Genomic DNA, 20,633 nt, shown 5'->3' with positions numbered 1-20,633 from the left:
TGTTTAAACAGACTGATTGGGGATGGGGGGAAATGTCTTCTCACTGGAGAGTTGGCCTCATAGGCTTCAATTGTCTTGTGATGCATGCTGGGATTGAGATGGCCCTTCCTGATAGTTCCTCAGTCCTGACACACTGCCTGGCTCTTCCTAACGAGTGGTGTGATGCCCCACACAAAGTATCATGAGTAGTGGATGGTGTGCCTACCTAACTGTCGCCCTATAGGTGAGCCTGGGTGGGGCATTGTCCTGATGGCTAATGGAGAGCACCTGGGCCCGGTGTCTCCTAAGGTCTATATATGCCATGCTCCTGCCAGCGGGAGGGGGGACTCGAGAGGAGGCAGACCCGGCCTTCGCTCCGGCTGTAGTCTCCATGCGTTATTTCTGTTGTGTTTGAGCTATTTATGCATACACGCACCACACAGTTTTTCACACATCCACACTTACACCACTAATTAACTGACTTCCCACCTCATAGGATCCTGATGGTTTTTGGGTATTGGATGTTATTTCAGTTCATCATTGAAGTTCCTTCTGTTAGGGTTATAATTCAATAAACATATATTCTTTAATCTTATATACTGTCTCCTGCTCCTGATGTTTGGCATAGCTTGAGCCAGCTTGAATTTGAAGCTTCAGTCAACAGCTCGTAAGCTCAGGGTAAAGTCCACCAAATGTCCGCCAAAACTTTCCATTTCATTTTTCATTGTTTCTTTTTTTCAACCAAAGTATAGCAGTAGAAGTTGAACTCCTAATTACCGGGCGTTCTCTGGGCCAAGCACGGCTGCAGGCCCCTGTATAAAAAACTGCTAGTTTCCCCCTTCCACCCTCTCCTGCCCGTTCTCCGCGCCATTTCAATCACTCTCCAAATAAGGCGAATATCACAAAGTTTGCCGTGCGGTTTGGCTGCTGGAGCTGTCTCCTTCGGGGTGACGTAAAACGCTGCTTGATTGCTGTCTCCTAAAAATCCGGAATATCGCAACCATTGCTGTACGCCTGTGTTGCCTTCACTGCTACTGGGCCAATGTTTTTTATGAATGAATGTAGCTGAAGGGTTTGGCTCCCTAGAATAAATTGGTTGATATAGTTGTTTCTTTATTTTCTTTCGATTTTGTTTTCGATTTTTTAGTGTGAGCACATTACACCAATTCTTAAATCCTTACTTTGGCTCCCAGTATGTCAGAGAATTAATTTCAAAATCCTACTGCTCACATATAAATCACTACATGGTTTACGGCCAAAGTATATCACTGATATGCTTCCACTACATAAGCCTTCAAGATCACTAAGATCTTCTGACACCAATCTGTCAGTGATTCCCAGAGTAAATACAAATCATGGGAAAGCATCATTTAGTTACTATGCAACAAACAGCTGGAATAAACTTCCTGAAGATTTAAGACTCGCCCCAACTCTGACCACATTTAAAACAAGACTGAAAACTTTTATGTTCACCTTCGCCTTCTGCTAAATTTTACCTACATTGCCCTTTTAACCTTTAATTAAACAATTTTAATAAGATTTTAATCTCACTCTGCACTGTAACTTTTAATTATTTTTATATTTACAATTTTATTTGCTGTTTTTTAATTCTTGCATTTTATTTCACTTTATTGTATGACATGTTATGTGAAGCACTTTGAGTCTGCTTTGTGTATGAAAAGCGCTATACAAATAAACTACGTCATAGTTGGGTTTTTCCAGTTTAGTGCATAATATAGGGATGAATCTATTTGTGTTTATTTAAATGATTGCAGAGCCAGGTTTGAGCCCTGTATAGTGGGATGAATGCCTATCAGGCAAGGATGGTTAAGGTCTCCAATAATTTATAGAAAACATCCTGCCAAAAATCACATTGATCAGTTTGTCCCTAAAGTTACTTGTTGCTCAGCATAATTTGTACTTTACAACATCCTGCTGGCGTCTGCCTGCTGCAGTACATACGGAAAGTACAAAGTGTGAAATGTGCAACCATTTTATATGGAGGTGTTAGTGGGTGGATACTTCAACAGAGAATTAAAATTCATTTTGTTTAATCAGAAGGCCCTTCACCAGTTTATGTCTTGTTTCATTAGTAAAATCACAGGGTCAGTTCCGGGATGACAACATAATAAGGAAAAATATAATTTGAAAAATTAAACCATTGAAAAAATGTATTTCCTTTCCTGATTAGAACGGTTATTTAAGTAATTAAAGAAGAAAATTTGCTGTGCATGGTGAATACAGCAGTGCACACCCACCACAGAGACATTTACCATTTGCACTGTCCATTAAACAGATTGATGGTCCCACCCAGCCTCTGGCTCAGGATCTTCTCCAGATCCTCTAAGGACATGCGCTTCACCCCGTAGCCCCTATCCTCCTTTTTCACATTGACGTTAACTGGCACAAACTCCTGTCCACTTTTGGGATCATTCCTTCCCACTGCAGCATGTGTGGGGAAAGAGGCCTTCATGTCCATGGGAAGTTTGACTTTGAGGGATGGGCAGCAGTAGGCGGACCACATGTACTCAGGGACAGACACCCTGCCTTTCATCAAGAGCGTTTCAGGCCTGTACGGCATGACTCCGGTGATCACATGCATAGTCCCGTTGCAGTATGAATTGAATTTTCTTAAAACCTCCTTCTCAAAATCACTCCACGGTCCGTTGTTGGAGCCTTCATGCTGTGGCACAATGTTAGTCAGTGTAAAGGTTGCCTGGCGGTCATGTGCTATCCCCTGGTGCTGGTTTGGATTGAGGTGGCCTCTGGTGTAGTTGGTGTCCTTGTAGTCCTCATCCACCGCCTGGCTCTCAGTCACATTCTGGTACATGGAGATAGGAGGGGGGAAGTCTTTCATCTCTGGATCGGCACCGGGAAACGCCAACTGGATGACCAACAGAGAGAAGGATACAACTTTCTTTACTTTGATCTTCTAATTCATCAGAAAACAATAGTTGGGCATGTGACTGATTCACTTACTTTGTTTGAAAAATAAATTACAAACAGAACTTATGATTTCCACTTTCCTTTCCCTGTTACTGAAGAAAAGATAATGTTTGTCACAATCACACACACCACGAGAATACTTAAATTAATCAGAAACTATTAACGTTCTCAGTTGTATTGTCCTAAAATCTAAAATCTACAAGGAAAGACAATATTTGCATTATAATATATTATTATACGGATTGATGAAATCCAGCGTTCTGATGGGGTGCATTATTCAGCGATAATGTACAGTTGTTGTTCACATTGACCCAAGCGTTCCATATCACTGCGCACTCAAAGTAACACGTTTTTTTTGGGAGACCATTAGTTGGCATTTTAGCTTTTAGCTCGGTGGCGATCGCCCCCCCAAAAAACGGAAATCCCAAAATGATCATTTTGAGGCAATGCCAGCTTTTGTGACTGGGCATCAGATGGTTCCGTTAACTACACCTCACATCTCCCGATGGCTGAACGTTAACAAACCGACCGCAGAAATGTTGCTTTAACACCTAATTTCTCGCCTGAAAACGTCCTAAAATGACATTCCGTCCCTTGAATATGGTAGTATTTATAAACTTGGACGGGCGAGCCCGGACTTCAAGGCATATGAAGGAAGGACGTATGATTGGCGCATTGCGCTGTTCAAAATCAGCGTTTTTTGCTTCCGCCTTCCGGTGTAACTGAGATTCTCTCACACTGTATACTGAGATGCTCTCACGTTGTATAGTGAGATTCTCTCACCCACACTAGTGAGATGACATGAATGTCTCAATAGTGTGTGTGCGAGTGTCTCAGTAGTGTGTGGGAGAGTGTCTCAGTATTGTGTGTGAGAGTGTCTCAATAGTATGTATGAGAGTGTCTCAGTAGAGTGTGTGAGAGTGTCTCAGTAGTGTGTGTGAGAGTGTCTCAGTAGAGTGTGTGAGAGTGTCTCAGTAGAGTGTGTGAGAGTGTCTCAGTAGTGTGTGTGAGAGTGTCTCAGTAGAGTGTGTGAGAGTGTCTCAGTAGTGTGTGTGAGAGTGTCTCAGTAGTTAAGTCCTAAACTGCCCCTCATACAATGCTGTTTACATGCACGTACAGGGAGTTTTTTTTCTCTAGACTGATGACATGTGATGCGAAACGTTTGGTGGCTAGAACCATTTTGTGCTGAAAGACAGCTATTTACTATTATTCATAATTTCCCTGGTAACCGTGTTATAAAAGCCATAAGGTACTTAAGGTGGTACTTTATCTTAATAATAATGTAACCGTGCGGGCCAACTACACCCTCGAACTGTTACATTATTGAACAATAAAGTAAGCCTCTCGTACCTTATTGCATTACTAATTTATGAGTTATTAAGACACACACTACTCTGTTTTAGTCAGGACAATTTGTGCTGCATTAAACTAATGAACTGCATTACAAGTTCTTCAACAAATTCCATCTGCATGTAATAATAAAAACTTTGCAGAGGTTTTGGTTTCACTTGAGAGAGATAGTTTTAAATGCAGTTTATTTTTATTTGTCCTCTCCTTAACACAAAAACTGGCTGTATAGATACAAACATAAATTAAACTGAATAAAGTAATGTTCCATGGATTACAGTCTTATAAGAAGGTCTCTGTTGTCCTACTCACCTGGGGTTCAAACAACCAGACCCGCTTGGTTTTGTCCGACGTGCCTTCTGGAGGACTGAGTATGTACGCAGAGTACAGAGGTGAACGATGCTGGCGGTGATACAGGGTTGCAAAGCGGTACTGGCCTTGATAGCGCTGGCATATTGGCTGGTACCACTGTCCTAGGATACCTGTGGGTGGAGTTTCCTTATGGAAGAAGTCAAAGCACTGGGAGAAGTTATTGCTGATCTCTCCCAGGACCAGGCCACCAAACCAGGGTAAGAGGAGAAGCAGAGCTCCCATGGAGCATTGCAGCATCTTCTCGTGTGACACTCTACACAGACAGAGCAGCAGGTTGTGCAGACAAAGCTCCAGGGTTCAATAGAACCGTTATCTCCTTTGCGTCCTTGCAGACTCTCTAGTGTTGGCCTTTGAGGGTTCCTCTTATATGTACTGAAAGCAGCAGTCCCGTCCCATCCCGCCCCAACCCCTATAAAACTTCCCCCACCAGACACGATTGCGTTAATGTAGACTACGTTTCAAAATAAAGGGCACCTCTATTCAGGGCGTTACGCTACGGGGCTTGTACAGCCCAAAAGGCACTTTTCATCATTTGCCTATCTTTAAACTGTCATTGACGCAGGTCCATAAAAGGTCACTCTCTTTCACTTGATACTTGTTATAGAGTAACTCCTCTCTGACCATATGTCTTTTCATTGTATTTTACTATACAATCTTTGAGATATTTGAAGATAAAGTCAGTAAAAACTACATGATATACCGATTTCCCTATCTTTGAACGGTCATTTCCCTAACGTTTAACTGTCTTTAAAGCAAATCCATAAAAGGTTACACTTGATTCTTGTTAAAGAGTACCTCCTCTATGCCCACGTGTTTCATGATGTTTCATACTGATGATATACTAAAGGCAAAGTCAGTCAAAATAAATGTGTTCGTTATTTATTTTAGAACTGTCTTTAAGACAGTTTTTATAGTTAAGTCAACAAATACCTTTGAAAAACCATTAAGTAGAGAAAACTTACTATAGTTAATTGGACATCTTCTGAGTTAACCATGGCCTGTGTGCATGGGTATATGTAAATAAACACACACAGAATACTCATGAAAACGGCTGGGTTTTTTTTAGCAGGAGTAATTGGATGTGTGGCGGGAGTGCGTGACTAGAGCCCGAAATGAGTGACTGTCACGCTCAATGCATGACACTTAAGAGTCTCCCACTATATGGCGAACCATAGACTTTGCAAATATTATGCAAATATTGAACTTAACAAAACTCATAACTTGATCCTAATTTTTCTTTGTAGCTTCTGAGCAGCAGATAAGCCAGTCTCCTGCTGAAAATGATGAGCTCGAAATTTGCAATGAGGAGGCTATGACTACAGGGACAGCTAGAGAGGATAACAGAGTAATATAAATAATGTGAATTAAAGTTATTTAATGTAAGAAAGTGCAGTATATGACACAGTTATAGATAAAGTGGCTGAAACCAGTGCACTGCTTAGGTGGTTACTGATGCTGTAGATGCTGTTGGTGCTATTCGCCAGTGTTGTGCCTGAACGCGTTCATTGAACGATAGTTGATAAACTCGTTCATATTTTGGGCGAACGTGAACTGAACGTACTGTATTAATGCCCTATGAACGTTACTGTGAACTCGTTCATTCTGGTGTCTATGAACGGCGCGTTCTTTCAGGTTAACATCGTTCAAGGGGGTGCCTGATTTCTAATGAAAACACACTGTAAACGCGCCTTAATAAGTAGCGAAAAAAAACACCCAATCTGGCAACACCAGCCACCAGCGTCGCACCGCGCATGCGTCATCAAGCGTATAATAATTTAAATGAGTTTCATGAAGTAACTGACAAGGTCGGTGAGGATGGGAGGAATCTGACCTTTTTTTGCACCTTAATGACAACTGTCGTGTTTTTCTTCTTTATTTTAAAAAGACCATTCAAGCAGCATGTGTTTGAATGTACTGTAGGGGTGAATGCTGCAGCTGCTGCTAGTGTGGAGTGAATGGACAGCAACATTAAAGCAACAAAGGGGAAAAGCTGTCCCCTCAAGGCTAATGTTGTCACGGTTTGGTCCCTCTTCCTGTTTTAGTTTGAAGTTTCATGTTCCTTGTGGTCCTGGGTTAACTTCACTTCCTGCCTTGTCTTGTGATTGCGTGATTGTCTCCACCTGTGTCCAATCACCTGCACCTCCCTTGTGTATTTAAGCACTGTGTGCCTGTTGTCCTTTGTCGCGTCATTGTCTACGTCAGTTGCCGTTGGTGCATGTTCGTTTGTTTGGTGAGTCTTATGTTTTGGAATAAAGAGCACGTCTGGAACTCCTGCGTTTGAGTCCTCCCTTCCGCCTGCACCAGCATCCCCATTCTGACAAATGTAAACCCTAGTTGGATAAGGATTCAAAAAAGGATATGAAATTAAATCTGATTAAATCTGATGCATAACTTCAGTGTTAAAACTGATAAAATAATTGCTGTCTGTGGTTCTGGGCTGTGGCAATAATAAAAAAAAAATAATAGCTCGCAGCAACGTATGGAAAAAAAGAACTGAACTAGTTCATTTTAAAATGTGTAAACTGAACTTTGAACTAGTTAATGTAGAAAGTGAACTTTCCCAACACTGCTATTCGCAGTGTAACTGTAACAGTGCCCAGCTGAGACAAGTGGAGAGAATGTGCAGGAAAAGCATATATTTCGAGAGGATATCTTCATTTACAAATATTACCCGGTAGTTTTCCCCCCGTCGCTCATGGTGCGGCCATGCGCCATTGCCTTCTATATACCAGCCGCCACTGGTGTATTCATTTAACAATGATGAGCAGTGCCGGCGCTCCGCACACGCACATCACGCCCTGCGCGTAGGGCACCAAGTGCCTGGGGGGCCACCAAAAAATCTGGGACGTGAAAAATCATCACAGTAGGCTACTAGTATAAATAACAAATAAAATATGTATAAAGCATGTCATACCGGGAGGTCAAGCTTGTGTTTGTGTCCTGTTGTCGCGTCTATTTTTGAACATCCTGTTTTATTTTGGTGGTTAATTTTCCTCTCGTTTCAAGTGCCTTGCCCTTCCTCATGTGTCTCCTGTTGATTGTCTTCCCTGATTCCTAATTGTGTCCACCTGTTCCCCCACCTCCCTCATGGATATTTATAGTCTGCGTCTCCCCTTGTCCTGTGCCAGTGTGTCTTGCATGTTGAATGTATTCACAACCGCATCATAGCTGCCACGGAGAATTATCGTTTGATACCCTACTGTTTGTGAGTATTGTTTGTTGGAATAAATCCAGATCAGTCAACCATCTCTGCATCCTTGTCCTTCCCTCATGCTACGGGCGTGACAGAAAATGTTTAATATAGTTCTATCAGATAGCAGAATGGTCTCTTATAGAGATGGTAAAGTAAATTCTACTGTGCAGTTTGCACTTTATTATTATTATTTGTACTTATGTATATTATTTACTGAAGAAATGTGCACATTATTACTTACACGGATATATACTTGAATAATTTCTGCATTTACAATGTTCAGTTCCAAATCTGTGTTTTTAGTAATTGTGGTGGAATTTGGTATTTATAATTTTATCATTTAAATAATTTATTTCTTTTCATGTTTGTTTATGTCAATTATTTATATTTTAGTAGTTATTTGGGGAATAAAGAGAATCTAAGACATTCTGAATGGTTGTTATTCCTTTGGTGGTGGTGGTGGTTGGTTGGTTGGGGGGGGCACCACCAAGCGTTTAGGGCACCCAAATGGCTAGCGCCGGCCCTGATGATGAGCCACGCCTTCTAGCACGCTTTATTTCGCTGTATTGGTTGGTTTGTATTAGCTAACCTTAAGTTAGCCAAACCTAAGGTTTCAGAGCTTGCACTTTCTTTATGATAGTTGTATATTTGTCTTTATCTGGTGCCTTAGTTTTTTGCTGGACAATATAATTAACAGGTGAAAAAACTCTGATACGAAACTGCACCTAAGACCAGCCTGGGAACTGGGACCAACTGACGACAGACCTGGGAAGACTGAAGCCTTTATACCCGCCACAGGTGATTCCTGGAATGAGCCACAGCTGAGATCTCGAAAAAGGGGCGGGGCCAAAGGTGGAACACAGAGGTGGAAACTAGATGGACAAAACAGAACAAAAACACAGACAGGGCAAAAAACGTCTCCGGTTACGAATGTAACCTTAGTTCCCTGAAGGGAACGAGACGCTGCATGGAAACGCTGTGGGAACGCCTCTGCGCGACCGCGTCGAAGCACGTGTGAAATCTAACCAATGGCGAGCTGGTACGTCATAGGCGGGCGACGCCAGGACCAGGAAGCTATAAAGGGACCCGAAGTGCCGGACCATTCATCTCTGAACGGCCGAATCAAGTGCCACGGGCAGGCCGGGAGTATTGCATCGACACGCAGCGTCTCGTTCCCTTCAGGGAACTAAGGTTACATTTGGAACAAGAGACGTTCCCTCTCAGAGAACTCGAGCTGCGTGAAAACGCTGTGGGAACGCCAATACCCACTCCGCCATATGAGCAAGTGACCGTAGTGTGAAGTCAGTGCGCACACTTAGACGAGAGCACCTGCGCTCTAGGCGTAGAGTTAAGGTCTAGACGATAAAACCTCACAAACGTGTGGGGAGAGGACCAGTCTGCCGCCATACAAACGTCGTGCAGCGATACTTTACCCGACAAAAGGGCTTTAGAAGCCGCCATACACCTGGTAGAATGGGGCCCGGACAGCCAAAGGTGCGGGCTGACCGGCCCATTAGTAAGCAAGTGAGATGGCCTCAAACAACCACTTGCTCATCCTCTGCTTAGACACCGGGCCCCAAGTATTGGGTGGTCCGAAACACACAAACAACTGTTCGGAAAGTCTACACAGGGCGGTTCTGCGGACGTAGGAGTCCAAGGCCCTAACTGTGCAGAGGAGGTTCGCCTGGTCCGATGTCAGGAACGGGGGAGGACAAAAAGCCTGCAGCACAATAGGCCCGACCGTAGCGGACGGGACCTTAGGAATATAGCCGGGGGAAGGTAGTAAGAACGCCTTCACCATGCCGGATGCAAATTCCAAGCACGAGGGGGCCACAGAGAGGGCTTGCATATCTCCAATTCTTTTGGGGGAAGAAATAGCAAGCAGGAAGAGGGTCTTAAGAGCCACATACTTCACTGCGACCTCTGCGATGGGCTCGAAAGGAGCACCGGAGAGACCTTCTAGTACGACGGCCAGGTCCCAGGACGGTACTCTAGTGCTGGCTGCTGGCCTCAGCCTCAGGGTGCCACGAAGGAAGCGAGATACCAGTGGGTGTCTCCCCAGAGAACGCCCATCTAGTGGGGCATGAGTTGCCAACAGGGCCGCCACATATACCTTGATAGTAGACCGGGATAAACCTGTGGAGAAGCGTTCCTGCAGGAACTCCAGTACTGAACCAACCGGGCAGTTAACTGGGTCTAGCTGTCGTTCCCCACACCAAGTGGCAAAGAGACTCCACCTACCGGCATACGCCTTCCTTGGAGCGGGGTCTCTGGAGTGGAGGATGGTCTCCACGACCTCGGTCGAGAGACCAGATTCTAAGAGGCGGGTCCCCTCAAGGGCCACGCCCATAGCCTCCATAGCTCCGGGCAGGGGTGAACGATGGACCCCGACGCCTGAGGCAGCAGGTCCACCCTGATGGGAATCTCCAAGGGAGGACCTGCGAGGAGCGACATAAGGTCCGCAAACTATACTCGGGGGGCCAGAACGGGGCTACCAACAGTAGATTGACGCCGTCCTGACGGACCCTCTCCAGAACCCCTGGGAGCAAAGCAACCGGGGGAAAAGCGTACAGGCGCGCCCTCGGCCACGCCTGCACCATCGCATCCAACCCAAGCGGGGCGGGATGCGTGAGGGAGAACCACAGAGGACAGTGAGACGTCTCTCTGGAGGCAAATAGGTCCACCTCGGCACGGCCGAAGTGTCTCCAAAGGAGCTCCACCCCATCGGGGTGGAGTCTCCAGTCCTCAGGCCTCGGCACCTGTCTCGACAGGGCGTCTGCCCCCCTCCATATGGCCAGGGCCCGCAGGCAACGCCGAGTGACCTTGATTAGACGGCGCTGGTTTCCCCTTGGGGAGAAACCCTTGGCCTTGAGCCACCACTGCAACGGTCTCAAGTGTAACAGGCCACAAGGAATCACGTTGGATGCCGCTGCCAGGAGACCTAACAGTCTCTGAAACTGTTTCACAGTGAGTGGCCGACCTAGCTTGGCCTGCTTGACTGCAGAGAGGATCGAAGCTACTTGAGCGGGAGACAGATGTGCCCGCATCGTGGTCGAATCCCAAATCACGCCCAGGAAGGTGGTCCTCTGCACTGGGGAAAGAACACTTTTCCTGGCGTTGAGTCTCAGCCCCAGACGGTTGATGTGGGCGAGCACAACATCTCGATGTTGGGCCGCCAGCCGCATAGATGGCGCTAGAATCAACTAGTCGTCTATGTAGTTCAAGATGCGGATGCCCTGGAGACGCAATGGTGCCAGAGCTGCATCCACGCACTTGGTAAACGTACGGGGTGAGAGGGCAAGGCCAAACAGAAGAACCTGGTACTGGTAAGCTTTGTCCCCAAAAGCAAACATCAGGAACTTCCTGTGTTGTGGGAGGATGGGTATATGAAAGTAGGCGTCCTTAAGATCTATCGTGATAAACCAGTCCTCGGACCTGATCTGTGACGCGATCTGTTTGAAAATGAGCATCTTGAAGCTCAACTTTGCAACAGCGCGGTTCAAACGGCGTAGATCTAGTATTGGACGCAAACCCCCATCCTTCTTTGGAACGATGAAGTAGCGGCTGTAATAGCCCGACTCTCTGCCTGGAGGTAGAACTCGTTCCTTTCTGCAGCAGAGCCTGTACTTCCTGTTCCAATACCAGAGCCTGCTGGGGGTCCACCACTGTGGGTATCACCCCCCCAAATCGAGGCGGCCGCCACCTGAACTGGATGGCGTAGCCCCTGTCGATTGTACGCAGGACCCATTGAGATACATTGGGGAGGGCTCGCCACTCTCCCAAAAACTCTCTCAGGGGCACTGGCCCCTCGAGACTGGTCTCTGGAAGTCTACTCTGGGTCTACAGACGCAGCGCCCTGTAACAGCGCACCGGCAGGGAAGCGCTGGTCTAGTAGAGCCGGAACCCTCCTTGGAGGGGGCGAACGGCCCTCGGGCTCGCGCTCGCTGGAACCGGCCGTGCCCCAAAACGGGAAAAACGGGGACAGCGGACTGACTCCTGGAGAGTACCGGGGGGATGGGAACACCGAGTAGCGCGGCGACACCCTGACCCCCCTGTGGGGATCACTCTCCGGGCCCTGGTAGTTGTAACGTCGATGGACTTCTTCGCGGCGGCCGTCCTCAGACCCACAGCGTTTCCACGCAGCTCGAGTTCCCTGAGAGGGAACAACAGATGTGCTGATTGGGTCCCTAACACAAGGCCTTTTATCCATTTCAGTGTTTTAGTTTTCATGGGAAAATCGTGAGGTTAGTGAACATTTCAAAATAACATAAATTTCCAACCGTCGTTTTACAACATTTAACAATTACTTTTTATTGTAAAGAAATGTTAAACTTTTTGGGTTGTGGAATTCAAAAGGGCTCAAAGAAATTATGTTAAAAAACAAAAGTGTCCTTAGCCTTTTCATTATTACATAGTTTTCCCTTAAGTATATTATTGTTTTGGCTAAAACCAGTATATAGTATTTAATATACAGTGTATTATTAATTGAAACATTTTATATAGACCCCATTAGGCAAACCAAAATTCCAGTGTCCCCAAAAGCTTCAGGCTTTAAACAATAAGAATTTGTTTGTGGAAGATGCACAATTAAAATACGACATCAACTGACATCATTATGGACTTTAATCTTCTACGTCCTAATTTTCCAGTTTAGTGCAGACATGTATTACAGTCCTGAATCTATTTGTGTTTATTGATGAATGGTTCAACCAGCCTATCAGGGAAGGGTGGTTAAGTTCTTAACTATTTAAAAGAAAACCTCCTTAGAGAAATCAGTTTCCAAACTTCAAGTTACTTATTACTCAACATCATTTGTACTTTACAACATCCTGCTGGCACAGCATCTGCCTGCTGCGGTATATACGGAGAGTACAAAGTGTTAAATGTGCAACTATTTTATTTTGAGGTGTTTGCATGTGTATAAACAAAGTGGATACTTCAACAGAGAATTAATATTCATTTTGTTTAACCAGAAGGCTCGTCACCCATTTAATGCCATACAGCAGTGTAACCCCCCAGAGACATTTAGTACTGGTACTGTCCATTAAACTGTCAGGACGGCTGGTGCGGGTCGAGGCAGGGAGGACTCAGACACAGAGTTTTCAAAAAAAAGGTGTTCTTTAATAAATCCAATGAAAAAGCTAGGACGGACATGCACCAACGACGGGTACACTCAACAATGACGCGACAAGGGACAACAGGCACACGGCTTAAATACACTAGGGAGGTGCAGGTGATTGGACACAGGTGGAAACAATCAGGCAATCACAGGACAAGGCAGGAAGTGAAGTTACCCAGGAACACAAAAGACATGAAAACTACAAAATAAGACAAGAAGCAGACCCAAACCGTGACAGAACCCCCCCCCCCCCCCTCAAGGACCGAATTCCAGACGGTCCTAAAGGGGGGCCATGGAACAATGGAAATCAGACAAGGAGCGGGAGGGTGGGGACCCGACAGCTATGGTCCGGCGGCCTGCCGGGGCGGCAGCCAGGCGTGGGGTGCTCCGGGGGTCTGCCGGGGCGGCGGCCGGGCGTGGGGTGCTCCGGGGGTCTGCCGGGGCGGCGGCCGGGCGTGGGGTGCTCCGGGGGTCTGCCGGGGGGGCGGCCAGGCTGCGTGGCGGGGGGCGCCGGGCTGTGCGGCTCCGGCTGCTTGGCGGGGGGCTGTGCGGCTCCGGCTGCTTGGCGGGGGCGCCGGGCTGTGCGGCTCCGGCTGCATGGCGTGGGGCGGCGGGCTGTGCGGCTCCGGCTGCATGGCGTGGGGTGCCGGGCTGTGCGGCTCCGGCTGCATGGCGTGGGGCGGCGGGCTGTGCGGCTCCGGCTGCATGGCGTGGGGTGCCGGCCTGTGCGGCTCCGGCTGCATGGCGCCGGGCTGTGCGGCTCCGGCTGCATGGTGTGGGGCGGCGGGCTGTGCGGCTCCGGCTGCATGGCGTGGGGCGGCGGGCTGTGCGGCTCCGGCTGCATGGCGTGGGGTGCCGGCCTGTGCGGCTCCGGCTGCATGGCGCCGGGCTGTGCGGCTCCGGCTGCATGGTGTGGGGCGACGGGCTGTGCGGCTCCGGCTGCTTGGCGTGGGGCGCCAGGCTGTGCGGCTCCGGCCGCTTGGCGTGGGGCTCCGGCTCAACCCCTGACCCCACCCCCCCTTCAAGGACCGACTTCCAGGCGGTCCCAAGAGGGTGGGAGGGGGGGGGTCACGATCGGGCGTCGTGGAGTCGGGACTGGGGGCGTGGGTCTCTGGGCCGGGGGCGTGAGTCTGGGGGCCGGGACGGGCGGAGACTGGAGTCTGGGGGCCGGGACGACCACATGTACTCAGGGACAGACACCCTGTTGTTGACGGGAAAACGCCAACTGAGTGACCGACCAAGAGAAGGATAAACGTTTTAAAACTTGGTTATTTTAATTCATCAGAAAACAGTAGTTTGGTGTGTGACTGATTCACTCATATTGTTTGAAAAATAAATGACAAATATAACTTATGATTTCCACTTTCCTTTCTCTGTTACTTCACTTGTTTGTCACAATAACACATTGATCACAAGAATACTTAAATTTACCAGAAACTATCATTGTTCTGTCATATTGTTGTATTAAAATGTAAAGACAAATTCCAAATAAATCTACAATTGAATACCAATATATGAGTTATTCAGACACAGACAGAGCAGCAGGTTGTGCAGACAAAGCTCCAGAGTTTAATTGAACCGTTATCTCCTTTGCGTCCTTTCAAAGTCTGGAGTGTTGGCATTTGAGGGTTGCTTATATGTACTGAAATGCAGCAGTCATGTGGGTGGGAATAACCTCCCCTCCCACCCCAACCCCTATCAAACTTTGACGAGCAGGAAGGCAGACTTCTGAGAAACGACTCCACATTTTTTTAACCCCATCGGTCAGCTGAGGTATGAACACCTTGTTTCAAAAGTTTAACCATTTAGGGAATGTAACACATTGGAGGTAAACTCTGAAACGTAAACTACACATCAACACTGACCTTTTATATTCTTGACAATAGATAAGCTTCTTAAATAAAGATGTTTCAGCATTTCACAGCCGTGCTGCTTACATTTTCCAATGTACTCACCGGCCACTTTATTAGGTACCCCATGCTAGTAACGGGTTGGACCCCCTTTTGCTTCCTTTTGATTCCAGCTTTATGACATGGCGCATTATCCTGCTGAAAGTAGCCATCGGAAGTTGGGTACATTGTGGTCATAAAGGGATGGACATGGTCAGCAACAATACTCAGGTAGGCTGTGGCGTTGCAACGATGCTCAATTGGTACCAAGGGGCCCAAAGAGTGCCAAGAAAATATTCCCCACACCATGACACCACCACCACCAGCCTGAACCGTTGATACAAGGCAGGATGGATCCATGCTTTCATGTTGTAGACGCCAAATTCTGACCCTACCATCCGAATGTCGCAGCAGAAATCGAGACTCATCAGACCAGGCAACGTTTTTCCAATCTTCTATTGTCCAATTTCGATGAGCTTGTGCAAATTGTAGCCTCAGTTTCCTGTTCTTAGCTGAAAGGAGTGGCACCCGGTGTGGTCTTCTGCTGCTGTAGCCCATCTGCCTCAAAGTTTGACGTACTGTGCGTTCAGAGATGCTCTTATGCCCACCTTGGTTGTAACGGGTGGTTATTTGAGTCACTGTTGCCCTTCTATCAGCTCGAACCAGTCTGGCCATTCTCCTCTGACCTCTGGCATCAACAAGGCATTTCCGCCCACAGAACTGCCGCTCACTGGATGTTTTTTCTTTTTCGGACCATTCTCTGTAAACCCTAGAGATGGTTGTGCGTGAAAATCCCAGTAGATTAGCAGTTTCTGAAATACTCAGACCAGCCCTTCTGGCACCAACAATCATGCCACGTTCAAAGTCACTCAAATCACCTTTCTTCCCCATACTGATGCTCGGTTTGAACTGCAGGAGATTGTCTTGACAATGTCTACATGCCTAAATGCACTGAGTTGCCGCCATGTGATTGGCTGCTTAGAAATTAAGTGTTAACGAGCAGTTGGACAGGTGTACCTAATAAAGTGGCCGGTGAGTATGTGTTAAGCCACTAGGGCGAACATGTTCGGACGCCTGATCTGCCATGAACAAGATTCAATGTTCAGTGCGCTGTGTGTCTTTTCGTCTCTTTAATCTGTGCTCCACATACAGTTACCAATGCCGATTTACTTGCATTACATTACAGCTTTCGGTTACTTGCACCACACAGCATACGACGTCACCTCGATGCACGACATGTGACTGGCTATGACACGGTCAAAACGTCTGCTTCCCTTCCACACCTGTGCTGCTTCTTCTTCTTCTTCTCTTATTTAATGGCGGACTGCAAACAACGTTTAGGTGCATGCCGCCACCTACTGTACTGGAGTGTGTATAGTCATGTCATTTTATATCCTACTCCATATCCCTGAGTCTTTTAAAAAGGTAATTAGAGCCTTCCTTGTAGTTCTTAATCCTTCTCCTTCTGACCCCAGTATCCCTACCAGTCCACTCCCTCCCTGCCTCCTGAACCTTATCTTTAAGCACCTGCCTTTCCACTTCATTCACAGTTCTCACTATTCCTTTTCCCCATTAAAAATAATGTGCCATTCAGCCCTGTGTGATTCACTCTCAGTCTTGTCATTGCAATTTCCTCACGTCTGGTATATTCCATGTAGTGCTTTATACTGACACTTTTTTGTATTTTATAGTATCTTCTACCTTTCCTGTCTTCCTCCCATCGTGTCTGCCATATTTCAAGACCTTTCTTTTTAACCACTGCTTTACCTTCGCCTTTTCCTAGTGGGATTGTAATTATAATTGCTTTAAGCAATGCCTCTTTGGCCAGTCTATCTGCCATCTCGTTCCCTTTAACTCCCTCATGTGCTGGTACCCAACAAAACTGAATCTCTATGCCACCCTGATGCAATCTAAATAAGCTGTTAAAAAGTTCTATTAGTAGATCTTCTCTTATGGATGAAAGAGTCTGTGCACAGTACCACCTTGTCAGGTCGAACCTCTTCTACCCACTGTAGTGCAATAATGACTGCTACTATTTCTGCTGTGTACACTGATAACCGGTATAGACACTTTCTGCACCCCAGTCACATCCCGACACCACATCTCTACTTCCCTGATGGCTTTCCTTATGTGACCTAATACGTATGACACATTCCTTCCTCTAATCCAAATGGCCCCATCATCCGCATATAGTGCTGTTTTTATGCGTCCATCAATTTTTGAAAAAATATCCTTAATCATTATGTTAAACAGTATCTGACTAATTGCACTCCCCTGGGGAATACCATTGTCTACATTAAATTCTGTAGATACCTCTGATCCAAATTTTATTAAACAGTCTTAATATTAACTTAAATGATTCGCCTGGTAACTGTCTGAAAATGGCATAACATAATTGATCTTGGCCGGGTGCTGTATATCCAGTGCCCAGCAGAGCTATGTTGAGTTCTGATAAAGTAAAATCCACATCTAGTATTGACATACCATCCTCCTTTTTTAACTTCACTTCCTTATTCTTTCTTAATGCCTGTTCTTTCTGCTGTTTATGTATATCACTAAGGTTTTCACAACTGTGTACTGCCGCAAAGGCCCTCCCTGTCACGGTTTGGGTCCTCTTCCTGTCTTATTTTGTAGTTTTCTTGTCTCTCGTGTCTCTGGGTGAGCTTCACTTCCTGTCCTGTCCTGTGATTGCCTGATTGCGTCATTGTCTATTGTCTCTCATCGTTGGTGCACGTTCTTTGGTTTTGTGTTTGATTAAAGAGCACTCTGTTCGAGAAATCCTGCGTTTGAGTCCTCCCTGCAACCTGCTCCAGCTGCCACCTGACACTCCCTAGCACTTCTGCCTTTCCTTTATCTGATACTATTATCTATCAATCAAAGCTGGAATTTTACCAGACGTCCTTTTCCCATTCATTCTCTTGAACATAGACCATATATCCCCTAATTTTACTCCTCTGCCTATGGTGGAACAGAATTCTCTCTAGTTTCTCTTTTTGTTATACTTTATTGTCCTACGTGCCACAGCCCTTTTCCTTTGATAATCTATAACATTTTCGTATGAAAGATTTTTCTTTAATGTTCTAAATGCCTTGTTTCGTTCTTTAACAGCTCTGCTACATTTCTCATTCCACCAAGGTACCACTTTCTTCTTTTCATTTGTTGTTCTTTGTGAGATACTCCGTATTGCTGAGTTTATAATGTGTTTTGTAACTTGTTTTGTACATTCTTCTATATTTCCATCAATGTCACCAGATTAACTGACTCTTCACAACATGCCCCAAATTTTTCCCATTCTGCTTTCTCAAAACACCATCTGGTTAAGGACATCCCTTCATGGATACAAATGTGTGTATTAATTACAGTGAGAACTGGGAAATGATCACTTCCTATGGTAGTTTCACTTTTAATATGCCAATCACATGCTTTAACTAAGCTTTCTGACACCAGTCTAACATCCAAGCATGATATAGTACCCCTATTCATATCTATTCTTGTACCCTGTCCAATATTAAGGCACACCAATACTCTTTCTTCCATAATTTCTTCCATTATTTTCCCGTTACTATCTGTATGCTTGCTGCCCCATAGGCTGTTATGCGCATTAAAATCTCCACACCGTATTTCTTTCCTGTATACACTCCCTGCCATTTCTATTAATTTGTCAGTAATTCATTTTTTGCATGGGTTATAAAAATTGATCAGCTTAATATGACCCACTTTCCTTGGACTACATATCTCGACCATAATACATTCCATATCCTCTGGGCAAGGGAGCTCTCTAAATGCCAGCCCATCCTTGAGAAAGGTAGCACACACTCCACCATTTTGATTGTTAGGCCTATCATTTCTTATAGAACTAAACCCTGGTATAACAAAGTCCAAATGTGGTTGTAACCAAGTTTCTTGTACACATACTACATCTGGAACTACATCTAATTCATAAATATATTTTTTAAATTCTTGACCATTAGCTATGAGGCTTCTGGCGTTCCACTGTAGTATGTGATGTGCATTACCATAATTAGTGTTCTAACCTCAGTTTGTGTATTTTCCCCGTTTCCAAGTGCTGTTAACAATTCATGTATCTGGTCTGCTTTAACATCTATATCAAGAATTCTTTTTGCTGCCTCCACAATAGCCTTGATTCTATCACTTTTCTTTTTCAATTGGGGCACAACATTGATAGTGTGACAAATGAAAACCACAAAGTTTATCTTCTTAACTACCAATGTTTCCTTATCAACTTCACATTTGTGCTCACATGTAACCTGAGTATAAACAGGAGTCTGCCTTTGTGTTTGGTTAACTGCTCCTATATTTCTTTGAACCATTCCACTGGGGCGTTTATTTGATGCCGTTTCTCTAACTGTTTTTAGTGCTTCTGCATAAAGACACCTTAGAATCTTCACCCTCTGGGCTTCTATGGCTTCTCTTTGTACTTCACATCCTCCAAACGCAGCACTATGCTCACCACCACAGTTACAGCATTTCAATCAGGAGAGACTTATTTGATAGTAACAATGGTTTATTCCATAAGCATCAACTATGACTTGTGCAGTTCTTTGGCGATTGGACTCCATCCTGAGGGACTATTCCCGAAGGTAGGGATACTGAGGTCCAATCGGCCCAATCCCCCTGGAGTCCAGACACTGGTGGTGGTGAATAGGAATAGCAGCAACTAGATGATGAACCTGGAACCACGCCGATGCCAACTGGAGGTGACTGGGGTGGAGGAGGGTCGCCTCAGCTACGCACTGAAAATGACAGCTGACAGCCAACGGAGAGGAGAATACTTTTAAACATTTGACAGCAACAATGTGATTGGCTCCAGCGAATAGTTGTAGAATCTGATTGGTTACCAAAAATGTGCACGCCCCCAATCAGCTGATAGCGTACATACACGGGAGGCAAAAGAGCCCGACTGGTTGTCTTCCTGACTGAACTTGCGCTTAAGCTACATTTCAATCAGGAGAGACTTATTTGATAGTAACAATGGTTTATTCCATAAGCATCAACTATGACTTGTGCAGTTCTTTGGCGATTGGACTCCATCCTGAGGGACTATTCCCGAAGGTAGGGATACTGAGGTCCAATCGGCCCAATCCCCAAAGAGACATTTATTTATATGAATGAATAAATATCTTACCCCTTGCCGTCGTGACATTCCTAAGCTAACCCGGAAAAGCAGTCATGACAGAAGTTAAACTTGCACGGGTTGATGTCACCCCAGTTAAGAGATCTGGTGAGTCAACGCACAGTGTAGAGGACATCTCGATGGACTGCCGATCGCAACCCGGGTTCCTGGACCGAGACCTGGAAATAAGGTTACCTGGATGGGTCTTACAAAATTGGCCCCAGACCTGGACACTGATAGCCCCTTGATGGGACTTACGCCCTCGGCCCTCCAACTTAGGCTGATGTCATCTTGCTGGGTCTTACGCCTTCGGCCCCTGACATGGCAAAGATGACATCTTGCAGGGACTTACTCCTACGGCCCTCACTCGACTGATGTCATCTCATGGGTCTTACGCGCACGGCCCCCGCCACAGTGAAGATGACATCTTGATGGGACTTACACATACGGCCCTCACTTGACTGATGTCATCTGATGGGTCTTACACACACGGCCCCAGCCACAGTACAGATGACATCTTGCTGGGACTTACACATACGGCCCTCCAACTTCCCCTGATGACCTCTGGATGGGACTTAGGCCTTTGGCCCCCGCCTGGTCCCTTCCCCCAGGTCCTGTGCCACGAGGCTGGGAAACAGCTCTAACCCGGTCCAT

The 20,633-nt window shown here is 46.0% G+C and overlaps 1 protein-coding gene across 1 annotated transcript; it reads right to left on the bottom strand.

Moving 5' to 3' along the window:
* Positions 1–1,872: 1,872 nt before the first annotated feature.
* LOC119210285 (endonuclease domain-containing 1 protein-like) lies at positions 1,873–20,633 on the bottom strand. Its single transcript, XM_062558719.1, has 4 exons — positions 20,512–20,633; positions 20,175–20,295; positions 4,585–4,932; positions 1,873–2,863 (listed from the first exon to the last, which is right to left on the bottom strand). The coding sequence occupies exons 1-4, from the start codon at positions 20,631–20,633 to the stop codon at positions 2,249–2,251; spliced, it is 1,206 nt and encodes a 401-aa protein (XP_062414703.1). The 3' UTR covers positions 1,873–2,248.

This window comes from Pungitius pungitius, chromosome 2, assembly GCF_949316345.1.
Source record: "Pungitius pungitius chromosome 2, fPunPun2.1, whole genome shotgun sequence".
Classification (NCBI taxonomy): Eukaryota; Metazoa; Chordata; class Actinopteri; order Perciformes; family Gasterosteidae; genus Pungitius; species Pungitius pungitius.
Note: the sequence above shows the minus strand (reverse complement) of the source record. Positions and strands in the feature narration are given on the sequence as shown.